Source organism: Protopterus annectens, chromosome 3.part1, assembly GCF_019279795.1.
Source record: "Protopterus annectens isolate FY-2018-M chromosome 3.part1, PAN1.0, whole genome shotgun sequence".
Lineage (NCBI taxonomy): Eukaryota > Metazoa > Chordata > Ceratodontiformes > Protopteridae > Protopterus > Protopterus annectens.
This window is the reverse complement of record NC_056732.1, coordinates 504,955,726-504,975,776: the sequence shown is the minus strand read 5'-3', so window position 1 is coordinate 504,975,776 and position 20,051 is coordinate 504,955,726. Positions and strand designations below refer to the sequence as shown.

General features: G+C 38.5%; 1 protein-coding gene across 1 annotated transcript in view; it reads right to left on the bottom strand.

Annotated features, from left to right (window-relative positions):
• TG (thyroglobulin) overlaps nucleotides 1-20,051 on the bottom strand; it is a 2,464,750-nt gene that overhangs the window by 402,890 nt on the left and 2,041,809 nt on the right. Inside the window, exon 45 of the mRNA XM_044066937.1 lies at nucleotides 13,175-13,356. Coding sequence (XP_043922872.1) covers nucleotides 13,175-13,356 — 182 coding nt within the window. The remainder of the gene's footprint in view (nucleotides 1-13,174; nucleotides 13,357-20,051) is intronic.

Genomic DNA, 20,051 nt, shown 5'->3' with positions numbered 1-20,051 from the left:
TTTGTTGTGCTGAACAGGATGGCTTTTGTAATGGCTTCTTTACTATCTCTGCTCTTCCCAACCTCATATATATATACCAATAGCAATGAAAGTAGATTAACTGCAGGAACTTCCATAAATATGATAAGGGCCATACTTCTCAGCTGTCCAGATTTCTCTAGAATGTCCATATTTGTGATCTATTTCTCTTTAATCACTGAGTACTGAAGTCACTAAATAATGACATAAAATTGAATTTCAGACCATGTCCTACAGAAAATGCATGCCAACATATATTATGTTATTTTGGTAACTTTTGAAGTTTATCAGAGCAATATTTAAAATCTGACCCTAGTTTTGGGCCTTTAATCCCCCATTATTTTATGTGTTGTCTACATTCTTTGTGCTAAAACATTGAGATTGTCAGCCGTAAACCGCTACTACATAAAATAGCTAGTCTTCATTTTGGGCATAGCGCTATTTTACGGCTAAGGAACTATTCAGAAGTAAGAGACCTTCAATTTCTGATAATTCCAATCTCTCAGATGCAGGAACTTTCACCTGTGATGTTATTTAAGGAACAGTTTTTGGATCACTTCTGCCTTTCCTCTTTATAAATGACGTACTAAGGAGTTTCACTACTCTAAAGCGAGTTCCATATTCTGATGACATCATTATGCTACATTTTGACAGGCCCATCATTATTCTCTCACAACAATTACAACAAAACTTGAAACAACTAACTTCATGGACCAGATCTCATCCACTTAACATTAACACTTTTCAATCAGGTATTATGTTCTTTGGAATGTAATTACTACTATCGAAACAGACTCCTGTTATAAAGACTGTCAATAAAACGTACACCATAGTAGTCAAACAGAAATACCTAGGACTGATATTGGACCCTCAGTCTAAGGGTCAGATAATAGGTAGAATCAACTACCTACAAAGTGCTAGGTCAACTCAAACTCTGAATGGCGTGCTATGGATAGAAATGTGTTAATCACAGAACTAGAATATAGCCTACCCCCATTACCTGTCATTTTTCATACAATATCCAGTTGCTCCAATCTGTTGAAAGAAAAATCTATTCAAAATATTTAAAAGAATTCCACTACAACACAAAGTATATATGCTGTTCAGTACATTTCCATTTAGAATTCTTAATCTACAATATTGGCCATTTCTCAAAATTCGATAAGCTGTTAAGGAACAGTGATATATTGAAAGGCTCAAATTCAGATACTATTTCTCTAATAAATTTCCATTTGGAAAGATAATAATTTATAAGGCATTTAACAAACTAGCCCCAACTACATGAATTCATTTATCTGCTGACATTACAAATGAAAATACAGTAAAAGGCTTCAAATTCAAGTAAAGCTTTCTGAATTCTCATGCTAGGTCATCTTTTAAAGGCTTCATTGGAGGAACATAAACATTCATGACGTTATTACTTTCATTGCTATATGATCAGATTTATTGTAAATAATTCTCTTCCTTATTAGCAACACAGCTTTCTGTTATTCATATCGATATATTTCTATTATTTTACCGTATTTCTTTTCAACAACTTTTAATTGTTTTTATTTCTACAGTTTATTCTCTGTCAGTCATGGGTACAATCACTTTACTGTGTGTTATTTTGTGCATTTGAATACCAGGTTAATGCACACTGTATCTAATGTATTCACGTCCCTACTGCATGCTCGTAAGGAGCCTGGGTTATAGCTGAAAAGGGTCAAATGGACTAGAGCAACCACTGAGTTAACAAACTGAAATAGTAAACAAATCCATTGGCTAATTAGATGACTGCTGACTACTCTGGCAGAATGAAGTCCATGTCTTTGGTTTAGCTAATACCACAAAAGTAGCATAGATACAATTAAGTAATTCAGAGTATGTTCAGAATTTTCTGCTAAAAAAAGAAAGACATTTGTGACCACTTACTCTGTTTCTCTTATTTGCCACATTTATTTTTTTTAAAATATGTCTCTGCCTCTTTTTCCTCAGGTCTGACTTAACAGTTGTCTCCTGGCTGAAGGACAAGTTAGCCAGTCAGATTTCAAGAAATTTGCCACTCATTGTATAATGCATAGATTTTTTTTTAATTTTTTGCACCTAAAGTATATAATTTACAGTGTCATTGATGGTATCGCCAAGTTCTGCACAGTATAGGTACCGTTGTTATAGTTACAAATTATTGGGCAGTGTATTATTAGAACCATACATAAACCTACTGCACATGACATCATGGGCCTCCAAACTTTCTAAGACACCTTTAGCAACAGTAGACAATGGTACAACTGCAAATGTTTTATAACTCAATGAATCCAAAACATTCAACACCTTGTCAGATTGGCATATAACATCATCCCTTACAAATTTTCATCAACCTCCATACAATTTAATTTGAAAGGTTATTGTTCTGACAGTAAGAAGTACAATTACATTTTTCTTTAGTAGCAATGCTAGTTTTGGTGTAGCTCGGGGGTCAGAACTTGGCTTTACATTGTGCTGCATACTTATGTGTACTCTTCCAACCTATGCTAATACCTATGTAACAAAACTGTGCATGACTGTAAAATGCTACTTTTGCTAAAGCCCATCTAGTGAATGATGCACTAAACTTTGACTTAAATATATTTCAGCTTAGTTGACTACATTGTTTTTAATAAAAAAAATCATACACTTGAGAAAAAAAGCTGGCCTAAATGCTTGAGCTTGGCATTCAAATACCAGTTATATCAAACATACAGATTAAAGAGTTACTAGCATAGGAGTTACTAGCGTAGGAGTTACTAGCATAGGAGTTACTAGGATAGGAGTTACTTGCATAGGAGTTACTAGGATAGGAGTTACAAGCATAGGAGTTACTAACATAGGAGTTACTAGCATAGGAGTTGCTAGCGTAGGAGTTACTAGCATAGGAGTTACTAACACAGGAGTTACTAGCATAGGAGTTACTACCGTAGGAGTTACTACCATAAGAGTTATTCAACAGTTGAATAATATTATTAAAAAAGAATTTTATGACGCATTTCTGAATTTTGACAAACCTAGGCAAGAACCAGTGGCTCCCACTTTGTGAACCTTTTTAGGGTATGCCATTCTATTTACCTGCCCAAAAATAGGCAACTGTACAAACTTGAGCATCTGCAGACATAATCTAACATAAAACCAATATGTGCATGTAAAACACTTGTAAGAAAATATCTATTTATTTAACAAAGAGCAAGCAGCATGTAAACACTGTAAGGGAACTAGTCATCGCTCATGACAAGGATGATAATCTATTCAGCACTCCATCATTAGAATGGGTGCACTTTATAACAGCATTCTCAATCTCCAGTATACTCCAGTATATCAACAACAAAGAAGTGGGATGCAAGTCCAACCAATGGCTTCAACAACTTCTTTGTTGTTGATATATTCTCTATGTTTTGGTTTGCAAGCCTTTATCCAGATCTACAATGAACTTTTTGTCTGGATACACCAGTATATCCCAACATTCTAAGCAAAAGGAAGGCCACTGTCTTCGCTTTCTCAGAAATATTCACTGAATGTAATACTTATCAAAATAAACAATTTTTTACTTGAATTAATACTTTAAAAGATGGAAGTTTACATAACCAGAAAATGTGTGCATGCTTGACAATAGTTCTTGCTTGATTGCAGTCTTAATAGACCATTACCACAACAGAAACAAGTTTAAGTATGGACATTTAAAGACCATCATAGAAGTACTACCTATTTCAGAATAAAACCTACAATTACTCTATGGAGGTATGCACAGTTAAATTAAATTTGGTGATTTCAACTGATATGCTATATGTTTCTTTATGATTAATGTTGTGTCTTTTGGCTTTTCCCAGTTAGGGATCGCCACAGCGGAACTCCGGTCCGCTAATGATTGGCAGTAGATTTTTTATGTGCCCAGTTACTGGCCCTGATGCACAACCTTCAATGAAGGTATGCCCATTCACGCATGTCTCCACCCAGAAGACGCTCTAGCTGAGAATCGAACAGGACGTCTTACAGTGAGGCGACAATGCTACCACAGCACCACCACTGAAGTTTCTTATATTCATTATTTTGTCTTATCAACATCAATCTCAAAACACTTGCCTATAGTCCTAATGATCAGGCATGCTCAAAAATGCTTTTCAACAATTCTTCAAAATTTGCATTTATTCATCTTATTTTATAACACATCCTTGCATGTCAGTAGAATGGTTTTCAGATCTTCTGGCATGTGGTATAATCAGCATTCAAAGCATGCAGCACTGGTATGAATACTATATTTATTAGAAATTTGAAGAACTATAAACAAAAAGTGTGGGTTTAATTGCTACTATCAAACCAAATCAAAATTAGTGCAAGTATCAGTCACACATCTGGTAGATTAATACAGAGGTGCAAGTCCTATTAAGTGTCAATAATGGTTAATTTTAGAAAAAGCACCGCATTGTTAGAAGGGAAGTAGAGTACACACACTGATTGGCCTGTGTACTGCTGTTGTTCCCTGAAAGGGAGAGAAGGGTGCTCTCACCATGTGTACCATCGCTGCTGAAGCCCAAGGAGTGGTCAGTATAATCAGTCATAGTGTGAAATGAATGAATTATACACTTTTTGTATGAATGTAAAAGTGCCTGCAGCTCATAGATGTCACTGCATGTCTGTGCAATACAGGGTAAGACTTTAATTTAATAAATAACCCCCCCCATCAATTATGCAGTGATCCCCTTGTGCTGATTATTGGTTGTGTTCTTCCCTTACAGGCTTGTTTCCTATAGTTCTAATAAATGGTACAGTCCCTGGGGAAGGGTATGCATGGAATTAGTCACAGTGTGGAAAATCTAATGTGGCAATGAGGAATGGAACATCAGATAATTAACCTAGCAGGTCCAGATATCAGTCATGAAGGATCGGACAAAACTTAGTGATGGAGAAAAAAAAAAAATGTCACTGTGGACCGTTAATGACAAAAAAAAAATGCTTTCTCTCTCTCTCTCTCTGTATTCCATAATTCTACCAATCCTTCCAAAATTTGTATTAAAACTCACTTTAATTTTCTAAGCTAGGTTTGCCTCTGAGTAACTACAATGAATAACCTCCCGGACAAAGCACAGGACTCTGAAATTTCTTTGATGCAATCTGTGTTGCCAGACGGTACATAACTACTAAAATCCTTAACCTGTGTTGTTCCTTATGCATCCGTTTTAATGAAGCAGCCATATAAACTGATATGATCAGTCAGTAAGAGTCTACTTTTACTATCATTTTCTTGGGGTAGACTTGAAAATCCAGCCCTGGTTCAAGTCTTACTGAAATAATTTCCCAATTATACTTCTTTTAATAATGGACAAAAAAGAAAGGGGAAAAAATAAGCAGTCTCTTGATAAAAAAGGCCGAGAATATTAACTATTGGATGGCTTCTGTCTCTATGACTAGGGCTGATTTAAACAAAAACTTGCTCCTGGTTTGTCACTGCAATGAGCCATGTGCATGTAGTAGTCTTATCTTGTTAACAAATGAATCATACAAATAAAATCAAACAAATTACAGCAACCTGTACTTTAGACAACCCACATAAACAACTATTGCAACTGCACCTGACACTGTCTGGCTCAAATACCATGACTACCACAGAATAGAAGTATAAATGGATGTCATTAAGCCTGGCATGAAGGATATTTAGTGCTCTCCCCTATGTAATACCCAGAAACATTTGAACCTGAAGAGCAGGTTACGACTATGTCATACCAAAATTGAACCTCTAACGTTATAGAGGTCTACATTTAGGAAAATCCAAACCAGCAGAGAGAGATTAGAGTGTTATTTAACATTTTGCAATGAAGCCTCTGAAAAGCCACTGAACAAGATGGCTACCTACAATTAGCAAGAAAATAAGCTTCTGCTGTATATCTATTAATAAATACGTTGAATGCTGCTCTTTCGCATACACAATTACATTCATTCCATCTGTAATACCCAAAAACTAATTTCATAGTCTCAGGTCACTAGTTGTTGTTGAGACTTAACAGAAACATTTTCATGACAAAAATGACAGCTCTAAATGACTACAAAATTGTATATATTGAGTAACTGGAGTGTTACGGTATGCCATTTCTTCATGTAATGTAAGTGTATCGAATACCATCACAAATATCTCAGTCATTAACAGTACTGTCCTTGTCAATTATTTTCAGACTGATTCTATTGTTTTATAGTATTTATATTATCTAATTTCATTTCTGCACCCACACAAAGTAGTTTTCTGCTGCAACGCAGTCCGCGGCAATTCTAGAAAGACAATCTCTGCAGGGAGAGTCAGAATCAATAGTTTACTTTAAAGCCTATGCAAAATATCTCACATAAAAGAAAGTAATGTATCAGTAGTTACATAATCCTCTGAGATTACTTCATCACTGCTAATGGTTTTCTTGTTTAATAAAAAAAAAAAAAAAGATTAACCAGCTAAAGCACTATTCATCCTTAGGGAGGTTTCATGAAGCACCAGATTCCAGTATTGTATTGTAACCATATGAAAATCGTGAGTCACAGACTGATTTGCTTATGTAAGTTCTTTATATATAGGTTCATAGGTTCATAGGTTCATACTAGGCTATCTGCCCTGAGGCAATTATAAGCCTAGCCCGATTCTGTATGGCTTACGCCACCCCTTGATTTAAGTATACTGTGCCCTTTAAGGTTTAGTTTACTGTGCCTCTGTCTAATAGTGACACGGGAGTAATTCCTGGGACAAACCTATGATCCCCCATCCACCTATTGAGATTCTTCTTGAAGAGATTCAGTGAGGTGCTCTGCCTCACATGAACTGGAATTCTATTCCAGAGCAAAGGGAGCCTCTGGGTTATGAACCTGTCCCTCCAGCAAGTTCTATTTATTTCTGTGCTGAGGTTCAAGTCCCTCAAGTGGGTGGCTCTAAGGGATTTAGATTTACTGAGGTGGAGCATGTCCATTAATTCTGGATTTGACATAGCTTTGTATGTCAAGCATAGATCGCCTCGAAGTAGGCGGTATGCAACTGAGTAGAGCTGGAGTTTTTTTAACCGAGCAGCATATGGCATCTGTTTGAGACCCTTGATCCTCTTGGTGAGATACTTTTGGTGTCTTTCTAATTGCTGCAGGTGTCGGGTAAGGTACATCCCAAAAGGGGCATTGTATTCTATGATGGGCCTGATGAGGGATGAATAAGGGGCATGATTACCTCTCTTGATCTAGATGTGAAACCCTTCGTGATGAGGTGGGCTATGTAGAAGGTCTTTCTAACCACTTTGGCAATGTGGTTTTCAAAGGAGAGATTGTTATCAACTTGGGTCCCCAGGTCCCTAATAACTTTCTCTGTACTTAATGGGTTTCCGCCTATGTGGTAATTTGTGGGCACATTGTTTTTGCCAAAGGGTATGACTATACATTTTTTGGCATTTAGCTTTAGACCATGGCGCTGGCACCAGTTATCTGTCTCTATGAGACCTTTTTGAAGGATGTTTGTGTCAGCTGGAGAGTTGATTATGGCACCCAGTTTGCAGTCATCTGCAAACTTGGTGAGCCATAGTCCTCCTACGTTTGCCTGTACCTCGGAAAAGTATATACCGAACAAGAGTGGTCCCAGGACAGAACCCTGTGGGATGCCACTTGTGACTGGTTTCAAGTCTGACATGGCTCCAGCAACTCTCACTCTGTGGGTTCTGTCTTTGAGCCAGTTTGCGACCCATCTTGTGACATAGGGGTTTATATTTAAGCTGGATAGCTTATCTATGATGCCCGAGTGGGGTATTGTGTCAAATGCCTTTGCAAGGTCCAGATAGTCTGTGTGGACTACCTTCCCTTCATCTATGGCTTTGGTGACTGTTTTGAAGAAGTCAACCAGGTTCAAAAGGCAGGATCTGCCCTTGACAAAGCCGAACTGGGTAGGATCTAGTGTCTGTAGGTCCCCAATGTCTTTGTTTATGAGCTCCATGATGATCCTCTCCATAGCCTTGCAGACTAAGCTAGTCAGGCTTATGGGCGATAGTTTCCAGGGTCCGTAGAGGCTCCACCTTTGTGGAGTGGGACCACTGTTGCTGTACGCCATTCTGTGGGCACATATCCTGTAGTGAGGCTGAGATTGTATAGCTGTTTTATTTGAGGGATTAGTTCCTCTTGGAGTTCATGTAGGATGCAACCTGGGACACCATCTGGTCCCATGGAAGCAGTGTTTTTGCTTTGGAGAGGGCAGCCTTCACCTGAGCATCAGAGATGTTTGGGAGGCAGCCCTCTGCTGGGATAGATACTTGCTCTTTTGGGGGGGGGGGGTGGAGAAGTTTGCACTCAACCTGTCTGCCAGGATATTGGTGATGTCTGTGGGTTCAGTGTATTTTTTGTCATTTAGAATCAACTCAGAACAAGTCTGGGAGTTGCATCCCAGGTTTCTAACATAACTGAAAAAGCCTTATGATTGTCTTTGGTGTCCTGTGCAATTTTTCTCTCGAAGCTGGCCTTGGAGGATTTTATGAGGGATCGTAATTTTTTGCTAGTACTGATCAGAGATGCCTTCCCTATTAGGGGTTTTGCTCTATCATGTAGTAGCTTCCTCCTTCTGTTGTACAGTTTATTTATGGCAGGGGTCCACCAGACTGGACGCCTGCCTTTGGATGATTGGGTCTTGGTTTTGTTTGGGATAGCATGATCCATGCATTCCTAGAGATGTCCGTAGAATGCGTTTATATAGGATTCTGCAGTTTGGGCCATAGTTTCCACTGGCCCTGGGGCCTTGAAGGATTCCACTTCAGTTTTGAGAAGTGAGAAGTTCACTTTTGAGAAGTTTTTCACTGTGGTTTTCTGGGCTGGGGGTGGGGTCGGGATGTGGACATCCAGTGAGATTAATTTATGGTCTGATCTTACCAATGAGGGATATACTTCTGGTGTGGAGCATAGAGTCCTCATGTTGGTAATGATCAGGTCTAGTATGTTGTCCCCTCTTGTGGGAGTGGTGACTATTTGTTCCATAGCATTTGAGTTTATAATTTTCAGGAACCTTTGGGCTAAGGTGCTGGAGCTTGAGTAGTGCTCCCAGTCAATGTTTGGGTAGTTGAAGTCGCCCAATATAATGGTGTTTGGAGAGATCTTCATGTTCTCCAATGTTTTCAGGAAAGCCGAGTGGGATTCCTGACTTTGAGAGGGTGGTCTGTAGGATGCTATAAACTGAAAAGCAGTCTTGCCCACTGTTAGTTGCACATGGATGGTCTCCGATACCCGTGCAATGCCACTAACCTGGAGGTGTGGATATCCTTAATAAATATGGAAACTCCCCCTCCTTTTGTGGTTCGGTCCGGGTTTTGGGGCTGAAAAGCATGATATGAGGTATAGCCTGGTAGTGCTGGGGTGCTCTCTGGAGCCTTGAACCAGGTTTCTGTCACTGCACAGATATCGATGTTCTCCATACTGAGGAGATCTTTGAGTGCGTGCATCTTGAGGTTAAGACTTCTGGCGTTTAGCAGCATTACCCTTAGTTTCTTGTTCCTTGTGCTGTCTATGGGGGTGGGTTTGACTTTTGAGCCTTGCCTAAAAAAGGCACTATGGGGGTGGCAAGAGCCTTTGACAATATCCGAAAGCCCAGTGGTGACAGGTGCAAGCCGTCCCTAGCAAAGCAACGTGGCTTGTCGAGCATGTCATCCCAGGCTGACAGACACTGGATCCCCTTTGAATGACACCAAAGTTTTGGCCAATTGTTAAAATCGATCATTTTGTCTTTGTACTGTGGCATTATTCTAGGTGAGGGTAAGATGCTGCTCAAGGTCAGGGTCATACCAGCCTGGGCTACATGATCAGAGAGCTCCTCTATGTCTCTTTTCATGTAGTCCAGGGAGGTACGTCTCAGGTCATTCACACCAGCATGTACAATAACTGAGTCATATTTGTATTTGCTTTGGAGTGACCTGAGTGCTTGCGTTTTGTGGCGGATCCTAGCACCCGACAGGCAGCTCACCATGACCTTCTCTTTATTCAGCCTGGTGAGTGGGACTTCAGTGTGTCTGACAATAGAGTCACCTATTACAAGAGTATCAGGTATGTTATTCAGCCTTAAGGGCTGTGGCTGCTTGGCACACTGACTTTGTGGGCTATGTGTTGTGCGTGTTTTGTTTTGAGGTAGCGTTTGCTTGGATGTCTACTTTGGAGGTCTCTGTTGCTTAGGTAGATTTTTATTTAGAGCCTCCGAGTATGTTTTTGTGTATTTATGTGTTTGGTTCGCTGATGTGGTGGGACTATGTGATACTGGAATTGTGTTGTGTGAGGTTACCTTCTCCTCCTAACTGGTTACACCAGTTTTGAGATGAGAGAGCTCAGCCTCCAGTTTGGCTAAATAGTTGCATTTCTCACATATATTTGAATCTGTTTGGAGGAGGAGAGGGTTGTCCGTGTACATGAGACAGTTGTAACAGTGCCTCAAAATTCCCAGATTCACCAGCTGGACTGGAGAGGAAACCATTGACTGACCTTTGGACATGCTAGAGTAATATAGGGAAACTGAATTTAAGACGGACCAATAGGGGACAGGGTAATCGTAGAGAGTATAAGAGTAAGTAGTGCTTATGGTTTAATAGTGCTAACTTGTAGGATTACTTAATTGGACCAGTGAAGGACCTTAGAATGAGAATATGGTGTTTAAATTGAGAGATAGAGCAGTTCTAAGGGAAAAAGTGAAGAGCAGACTTTGTGGAGCCAGGAATAGTTTAAACCCAATTAGGCGGTGCTGCCCGCTGTTGCACTATGCACAAAAACGCGCAAAAACCGCGCAAAAGAGGGTTTTAAGAGAGGAAGATGAAGGAGTTTTGGAATTGACCCAAAATGGCCAATAAAACTACAGTTTCAAGTCAGTAACCACTCCCACAGGGGCAGGCAGGCTGCTCAATGTTTTTCACTGCCACTGATCAACAGACAGACTTCCCTTTAGCCCAAGCAAAAAATGGCCTCACAGAAACTTACAAACAGTTCAAGAACAGCAAGCCTGTAACTGAACTTTTTTAAATCTCAGAAAAGTGGGAAAAAAGCAAGATTTTTTTTTGTTTTTTTTTTTTTCAGAGATAGCAGAGGTTCACAAGTATTAACAAGTTATAACAGTGCAGTAAATGACCCCACACAAGAGTGCTAGGCCAAAGACAGATAAAATGCAAGTTTTGAGATATGAATGATAGATTATGAATGATGTCACCACTTAATACAAACATGAAACCCAAGATTATCATGGCACTGTACTGTAAATGCAACCCAGCTGATACCTGCGGTACAATAAACTTTCTATGTTTTGCTGAATATTCTTCTTAAAACTTTTATATCTTTATGCTAAATCTGAATGCTTTATGTATATGACTATATAGGAGCTGTATGCTGAGCGTAGTTTCTAACTCTGAACGCTTTATGTATAGGACTATATTGGAGCTGTATGCTGAGTGTAGTTTCTAACTCTGAACGCTTTTTGTATATGACTATATGGGAGCTGTATGGTGAGTGTAGTTTCTAACTCTGAATGCTTTATGTATATGACTATATGAGAGCTGTATGGTGAGTGTAGTTTCTAACTCTGAACGCTTTATGTATATGACTATATGAGAGCTTTATGCTTTTGACTATATGGGAGCTGTATACTGGTGCAGCAGTAGCATTGTCGCCTCACAGCAAGAGGTTCTCCCATTCGATTCTCGGCTGGAATGCCTTCTGTGTGGAGTCTGCATGTCCTCCCCACAGTCGAGTGGCATTCGAAAGACATGGGTGAATGGGCGCGCCTTCGTTGAAGGTTAGGCGTCAGGCTGGTACCTCGTCACCATAACAAAAAAAAATATCAACTGCCAATCATTAGCAGACCGGAGTTCCGCTGTGGCGACCCTTAACGGAAAAGCCAAAAGAAAAATAACATGCTGAGTGCAGTTTCTAACTCTGAATGCTTTATGTATATGACTATATAGGAGCTGTATGCAGACTGTAGTTTCTAACTCTGAATACTTTATGTATAATATATATATATTGGTTAACTGAATGCTGCTTTATTGTATATACTATATAGGAGCTGTATGCTGAGTGTAGTTTCTATGGGGCTGTATGCTGAGTATAGTTGCTTTATGTATATGACTATATGGCAGCTGTATGCTGAGTGTAGTTTCTAACTCTGAACACTTTATGTATATGGCTATATGGGAGCTGTATGCTGAGTGTAGTTTCTAACTCTGAATGCTTTATGTATATGACTATATAGGAGCTGTATGCAGACTGTAGTTTCTAACTCTGAATACTTTATGTATACGACTATATTGGAGCTAGTTAACTGAATGCTTTATGTATATCACTATATAGGAGCTGTATGCTGAGTGTAGTTTCTAACTCTGAATGCTTTATGTTTATGACTATATGGGAGCTGTATGCTGAGTATAGTTTCTAACTCTGAACGCTTTATGTATATGACTATATGGCAGCTGTATGCTGAGTGTAGTTTCTAACTCTGAACACTTTATGTATATGACTATATGGGAGCTGTATGCTGAGTGTAGTTTCTAACTCTGAATGCTTTATGTATATGACTATATAGGAGCTGTAGGCTGAGTGTAGTTTCTAACTCTGAATGCTTTATGTATATGACTATATTGGAGCTGTATGCTGAGTGTAGTTTCTAACTCTGAACACTTTATGTATATGACTATATGGGAGCTGTATGTTGAGTGTAGTTTTAAAATCTGAATGCTTTATGTATATGACTTCATTGGAGTTGTATGCTGAGTGTAGTTTCTAACTCTGAATGCTTTATGTATATGACTATATGGGAGCTGTAGGCTGAGTGCAGTTTCTAACTCTGAACGCTTTATGTATATGACTATATGGCAGCTGTATGATGAGTGTAGTTTCTAACTCTGAATGCTTTATGTATATGACTATATGGAAGCTGTATACTGAGTGTAGTTTCTAACTCTGAACACTTTATGTATATGACTTTATTGGAGCTGTATGCTGGGTGCAGTTTTTAACTCTGAATGCTTTATGTATGATGATATTGGAGCTGTATGCTGAGTGTAGTTTCTAATTCTGAAAGCTTTATTTATATAACTATATGGGAGCTGTATGCTGAGTGTAGTTTATAACGCTGAACACTTTATGTATATGACTATATGGGATCTGTATGCTGAGTGTAGCTTCTTACCGTGTTGCATTCTCCAAAGCTCTGGAAAACCTTGAATACTCTGACTCTGAGTGTTGTAGAGAATAAAACCAAGTGACAGCATCTTTGACGAGTATATTGCTACTTTCTCCTCCAAAGGAATTCTGAAGGGCTTGATAAAATGCAAGCTTACTGTCATTTCTTCCTTGGCTCTCTTCAAATTTCTGAAAAAACAATGAAAATTCAGTTTAGAGAACGTGTTAACACAATTTATTTTGTTTGACTAGCTTACTAACTGTGGATTAAAACAACATTATGCATTTACCAAAACTGTACAGCTTTATAAGGCAGTCAATCTTCTAAAGGACTAAGGCTGCAAAAATTTGTTAGCTTACATCAGTCCCTTCCTCCATCCCAGAATGCATTATGTGCCATTGTTCTCCAGATCTGTAGTGAACTATGTGAAGCACTCAAGAACTACCTTTATACCTCTACGTTAACTTTAAAAGAAAGGAGGAAAGAATGTAAATGTGTTTCCAAAAATGGACCAGATCTATTGTTATGATAAGTAAATAATCTTTGCCTCAAGTCGCAGGAGACTTGTGCTTCATATCAACAGTTCACAGTACCTAACTAATCATCTTGAGCAGTCTCCTTTATGATAACATACCCCGTATAACAGTACACCCAAAGGATGATGCAGCCCTAGATATCAGTCAGGTTACTGTGTTTTATAAAATCATTAAGAAAAGGCCAGGTCGCTGCTGGACAAATGTCATCTAGAGCTGCATTCCATATAAAAAAACATTTGTGTGCTAGTGGCTAATGTAGAACTTTTGCCTCAGATCACATGATCTATCTATCATTGTATTTGATTACTAACCAGTAAAGCTACACATTTCTTTTCAAGTGCAATGTTGGAGCACTTTTTTGTTAACTATCTTTAGAAACATTAGACACGGGTTGACAGGAATCCTTTCAGAGTGAGACCTGGTCTTAAGAAAATAAAACCTCAAGTGGCAGTATACACACATATAGCGAATAACATACTCTTCTTAATTAAACTACTGAGAGAAGAAAACAGAATAATTCATGCATTGGTTGAGATTGTTTTCTATAGCAACATTAAAAATAAAAAAGAAATTGAACATAAGGAAACTATTTATGAAAGATCAAATAAGGGGGATAAACAGGTGCATTTAGTAACTCCAAAATTATTCTGGCTAAAGTGAGGTTCAGAAGAAAAGGAATCTTCCAAGAAAGGAATTTCAATTCAGTGGAAAATGAAAGTTAAAAAGCAGGACTAGTTAACTTTATCACAAAAATAAATATTGCAAAGAAGAACCAGATATTTTAATACTGGATTTAGAAGAAAAGTCCCTTTAACATATGTTTGCATATTTAAAGAAAAGCCAGATGTATGAAATTAAAGCCATACTGAAATTTGATATGGTTGCCAAATGGACTTTGATAAAAAAATGACTAAGTCAAAAGTCAAAACTTTAGGTCAGATATTCCAACATAGACAGTGGTGGCTGGTGACTTCAAATCAAAGGGGGGCTGCAGGAGACAGCTGAATGGGTGGAGCCAGGAGGAAGGAGAGTGGCCAACTAGAAAGGGGTGGAGCTATGCTAAAAACCACAAAAACTGGGACTTTAATTAAATACACCACCCTGGGTGCCACTGCCAAACCATCATTATGAGAGTTCAATCAAGACAAAATGAATTGTAGAAGAAAAAAATATTTCAATGCATTGGCTGCATGACAGCTTACTTAATATCTATCTGGAAACAAAAAGATTGCGAAGCAAGAAAAAATAAATTACTTTTTAAATAGATTACTGGAATGCCAGTCAAAATCAAGTATAAAAAAATAAGCAGCACTCAACTCAAACCACTTCTCCTTGCACTGCAGTTCTAATTATAATTTATACTCAGGTTTGTAAAAGTACCAAGTAACATGCTGAAAGTAGCAATACCCCCACTTGTAAAAATGGTTCTTATCCAGAAAAGACCTGCTGCCTAACAACAACTATCTACTTGTTTCATAGGGAAAACATGATCAAAGTAAAAAATGAACAGCAAACAAGAAACAAGCTCAAGATAAATTGCTTAAAGGATTACTGCGCAAGTTATGGACCACACATGATAGATTGGCATTCTGTTTAGTTTACGGGTAAAGCCTGCAAATATGACTGCAAATCTCCAACTAATGTAATGAGCTTCTGAAAATACTGTAATCCTGACCTTTATTACAAATACTGTCATATGCATTTCAATACCTAAGGCTATCTAGTTATGTAAATATTCTCTGCATGGCAACAACAAAAAGGCTTTCAATGTTGGCAATTCTTTAACAGTATGCTTAATAAAGATTACTTGCATCTTACAGTCTCAGACAAGCTTACCTGATGGTCATTAAAGCATTGCTACTTAAACACAGATCAACAGGCACTGCAACAACATGCATTTTCTGAATAAGAAGTACCATAAATCAACAGTATAAAAATATGACAGAAAACCAGAACATTCTGCAAAATCAAAGACAGATGAAAAGCCACTGTAGTACTTGTGTCTACCTTAGATGGGGGGATACTCTGCACACGTACACTGCATAACTGCTCCTTGCCTTGCTTGGACACATCCTGAGTCACTATTTGGGGGAGTGGGGTGCAACAAGTATGTCACAATTTGAAATGTATCTGGCTGACAGTGATGGCCCTGACACATTTGTCATACCTCTCAGCCTCAAAGTAAGAAATCTGGACAAAGCCATAAACAGAAGTGGGACAAAGGCCCAAAAATAAGGACACTTTTTTAAATATTGCTCTTATAAACTTAGAAAGATAACAGAATAGTAGGTCTTGCATTAGTATGAATTTTCTGAATGGTATGAAATCTGAAACTCAAATGTCTGTCATTATTTTCTAAATTCAATCTTTAATGATTTGCCACTAATTGCAGGAAAACCACAATTTTATGAAAAACAGACCAAACGCGATGCAAAAATATAAAATAGCTACACGATACAGCTGGGAATCTGTCAAAAAAGGGACACTTTTTTAACATTAGTACTGTTAACTTGAGCAGCTGACAAAATAAGAGAATCTACATGCATTTCTGAAATTAAAAGTAATCTATAATTCTGATCATTACAATTATTTATTAATTGTAAACCCTCCACGTTTTCTTCCAAATTTGCCATTTTGCAGAGGGATTATTAGGGGGAGTGCAACATTTTGAGCCAAAATCAGGGACAGTTGAGAGGTTTGGATATACCTAATACTATAAAGTGATCTATTTGCATGTACCTCTCATCCTCTTAACGCAGGAAATCTGGACAAGACCAAATATATTGGGGAAACATACAAACACTACTAAAAATTGCTCTTGTATAAATTTAGTCAGTTGATAGAACAACAGGTCTTGCTTTAGCATGCATTTTTCTGAAGAGTATGAAGTCAGAAACTGAATGTCTGTCATTATTTAGTGACTTCATCCCTAAATGATTTGTCAGAAAACCACAAATTTTATGAGGAACAAACCAAAAATAAGAAGCAAAAATCTATTCATTCTGCAGAAATCTGGACAGTTAAGAGGTATAGTTCAGCTGAGGCTGTCTGAATTTGCCTCCCTTCCCCCCTCACAAAATCATGATCGAATGGGGCCTCCCCCTACAGCTATTCCAATGTCCCATTACTTGGCTATTTCGCCCCATTTACCATAAACATTGTAATGTGCATACTGCTTTACTTCTACGATGATTTGGATTTCATTTAAAAGTTTTGACATTTTACAGCACAAACACTAATAGACATCTGCTAAGCAAACCAATGCAGTCTCACAATAAAAATAGACTTGGCATTAAAACTTATCTGCCCTTGAAACTCACATTAATTGAAACAGCATTGAAACCCACATTCAAAGAAAATACATCTGGCCAGTGGCAGATAAAGATTAACTTTGGGCTGTTTTCAAATCATGGGCCCCTTGCACAGGAAACATACATGTGTTCTTTGATACACTTTCCTGATTGTATTAAATTATATTCCTTGTATAATACAGTACAGCTGTTAGAGGGCATTTTAAATTTGTTGTTTTGAACATTTTTACAGTAAACAATTAAATGAAATGCATGCACCAATAATGACAAAACTGCCCAGTTCAGAACATTTCTATCATAAAAGTCTACTCAAACTTCTACAATCCACCAGTATCAGTAAATATGCACAATCTCTGCAGAAATAAAAGTAATCTAAATGATTTCACATTAAAGAGATTTGTAACTAATGAAGAGGTTGCTGCTAGCAAACAACTTATATTTCATTGTTTCATCTACACATAAAGTCTCTACTGCTGTTGAGGAATAAATTGACTATGTTACATTCAAAAAATGATAACCTAGTAATATTGCAATAGGGAATGGACGGCAAACTGATAAAAGATTCATCATTACTAGGTATCTCCATGAAAGAGGATATTCTCAGGACTGCAGGAGCCACCCCATTTAAAAGTACAACACAGTACAGTATCAACAATGCATCTATATACTGTGGGAGTAGAACCCACAGCCTTCTGCATCAAAAGGAAGTACACTACCTGTTGTGCTATTAAGAATACAAGCAGACTCAGCATAAGCAGCATTAAACTTCTCTTCAAGCTCTCAGCTCCTTGTAAAATCCACTTGACACTCAACTATATCTCTCAACTATGAAGCACAAGAAATCTGGAAAAAGCCAAAATTTATTTGGGGGGGGGGGGCAAAAGCCCAAAAACTGGGGACACATTTTAAACATTGCTTGTATAATCTTGGAAAGTTGCTAGAATAAAATGCTGTGTTATCACCATTCATTTCATTTCCAGGTCTTGAACCCTGGACCCTGTGCACTACAATCAGAGCAACATACCACTATGCCAACTCAGCTGTTTCCTGAGCAACAGGTAGCTCTTAACCTCTTAGCACAATACACCTAGACAAAGCCAATAATGGGGGAATACAGTCTCACAAACATATTCAGTGAATTCAGTTCTCACTGTTGCTCTCAACCTGTTAGCACAAAAAACCTGGATAAAGCCAACAATGATCTTATAAACAGAAAATTGCTAGAATAAAAAGGTTTTGTGTTACCATGTACTTTCTGAAGACTATGAAGTCTGAAATTTAAATGCCTGTCATTATTTTCCCAGAAACCACAGATTTTATGAGGAACAGAACAGCAATATGAAGCAAAACTTTCACAAGTGGTGGTGGTGGGTAGGGAATTCAAGCTCCTGCAACCTACCCCCAAGGTATAGGGTTTGAGTCTACACACACACACACGTGCACACACACACACACACACACACACACACACACACACACACACACACACACACACACACACTGCCATTTCCATAAAGCAGCACACACACAGCGGCATTTCCATAAAGCAGCACACACACAGCATCATTTCCATAAAGCAGTACACACAGCACCGTTTCCATAAAGCAGTACCTGACATTTCAGCACACACAAGTGACATTTCCATAAAGCAGTACCTGACATTTCAGCACACACAAGTGCCATTTCCATAAAGCAGTACCTAACATTTCAGCAAATACAAGCACCATTTCCATAAAGCAGTACCTGATGTTTCAGCATAACCCCACCATTCAGCACAGCAGTCCAAGCTCCATTTCAGCAGTGTTGCATAACTGCTGTTTCTTCCATAAAGGCATAGCCGTTTCTCAAGAATAAGCTGTCAGTAAGCAAGTTCTGGAATGCCATGTATGCATGCAAGCACAGACTGCAGACCTTGCTGTCTGATCCACTTCCAGTTTATGCGGCTGTAATCGCATAGACTTTTGGGGCATCTGTGAGACTGCTGCCTTATTCCAAATCTGAACTGGTTAAGCAGCAGTCCAGATTCGAGTTTTCCACTCATGCATGCGTGAGTTTTGGGATTTAGGATTGTTTTTTTATTTTTGGGTTTCAGCTGGGGGGGCTGCAGTCCTGCAGTCCAATAGGATGAGCCGCCACTGAACACGGATTGAAATGGAACATTAAGGTGACCCAGACCTTTTAATGCAGCCTACATAGAAAAGTACATTCAGACATATTTAGTTTTGGGTAAGACATGATTATTTATATCAACTATAAGGTAAGGAAAAGTTGATACTGACTACTGGAAGTGGAAAATAAAAAGTAGCTAGCTGGGAAGGCCTGGATACAGTTCACTTGAAAAATGGGAAAGGAGGATTATAAATTGAGATATCTAGAAATGTTTATCCAACACGTGAGGTAGTAGTAGGAGAATCATGTGTCTTGGCTAGATGTCCTTAGTAAAATTATTATGTCTGAACCATACATGTGAGTACACAGTGATGCCAGATCCCATAGTTCTGGCCAAGCTATGTTTATCATATTGATCTCTACTGCAGTAGCCTTAGCTATATGGGTTATAACAGCTGGCCAGCTTCCAAAGCTTCAGGGCAACTTCCACAAGCCCTAACTATTGGGGAGCTCAAACTAAATTGACTAAAAGAAAAGCTTGGGCACAAAGCTATTCAGAGCTTTCTTGCCAACAGAGAGAAGGAGGCTAATCCCTGAAAGGATAGTGCTAGGAACAGCAAAAAAATGAATGTCCACATCCTGGCATAAAAATACACCAAAAACAAGGGGGTGGAGGGAGGGTGAGGCTACTGCAGTAGTGATCATCCAAACATCTACTGTTATGGTAAGTTTACTTACCCAGCTGTACTACGTTGAGCATGTAGCTCACCCCTGCAATAGCCTTAGCTATATGGGTAGATTACCCTAGCTTGCTACATTTGGAAGGTGGAAGGGGAAGATTTCAAGATCCCATGGAGAATGGTCATAGCAAAGTTTGATCTGGACCTAGGGAAGGAATCATACATATAGTGCTTTGTAAAAGTATCT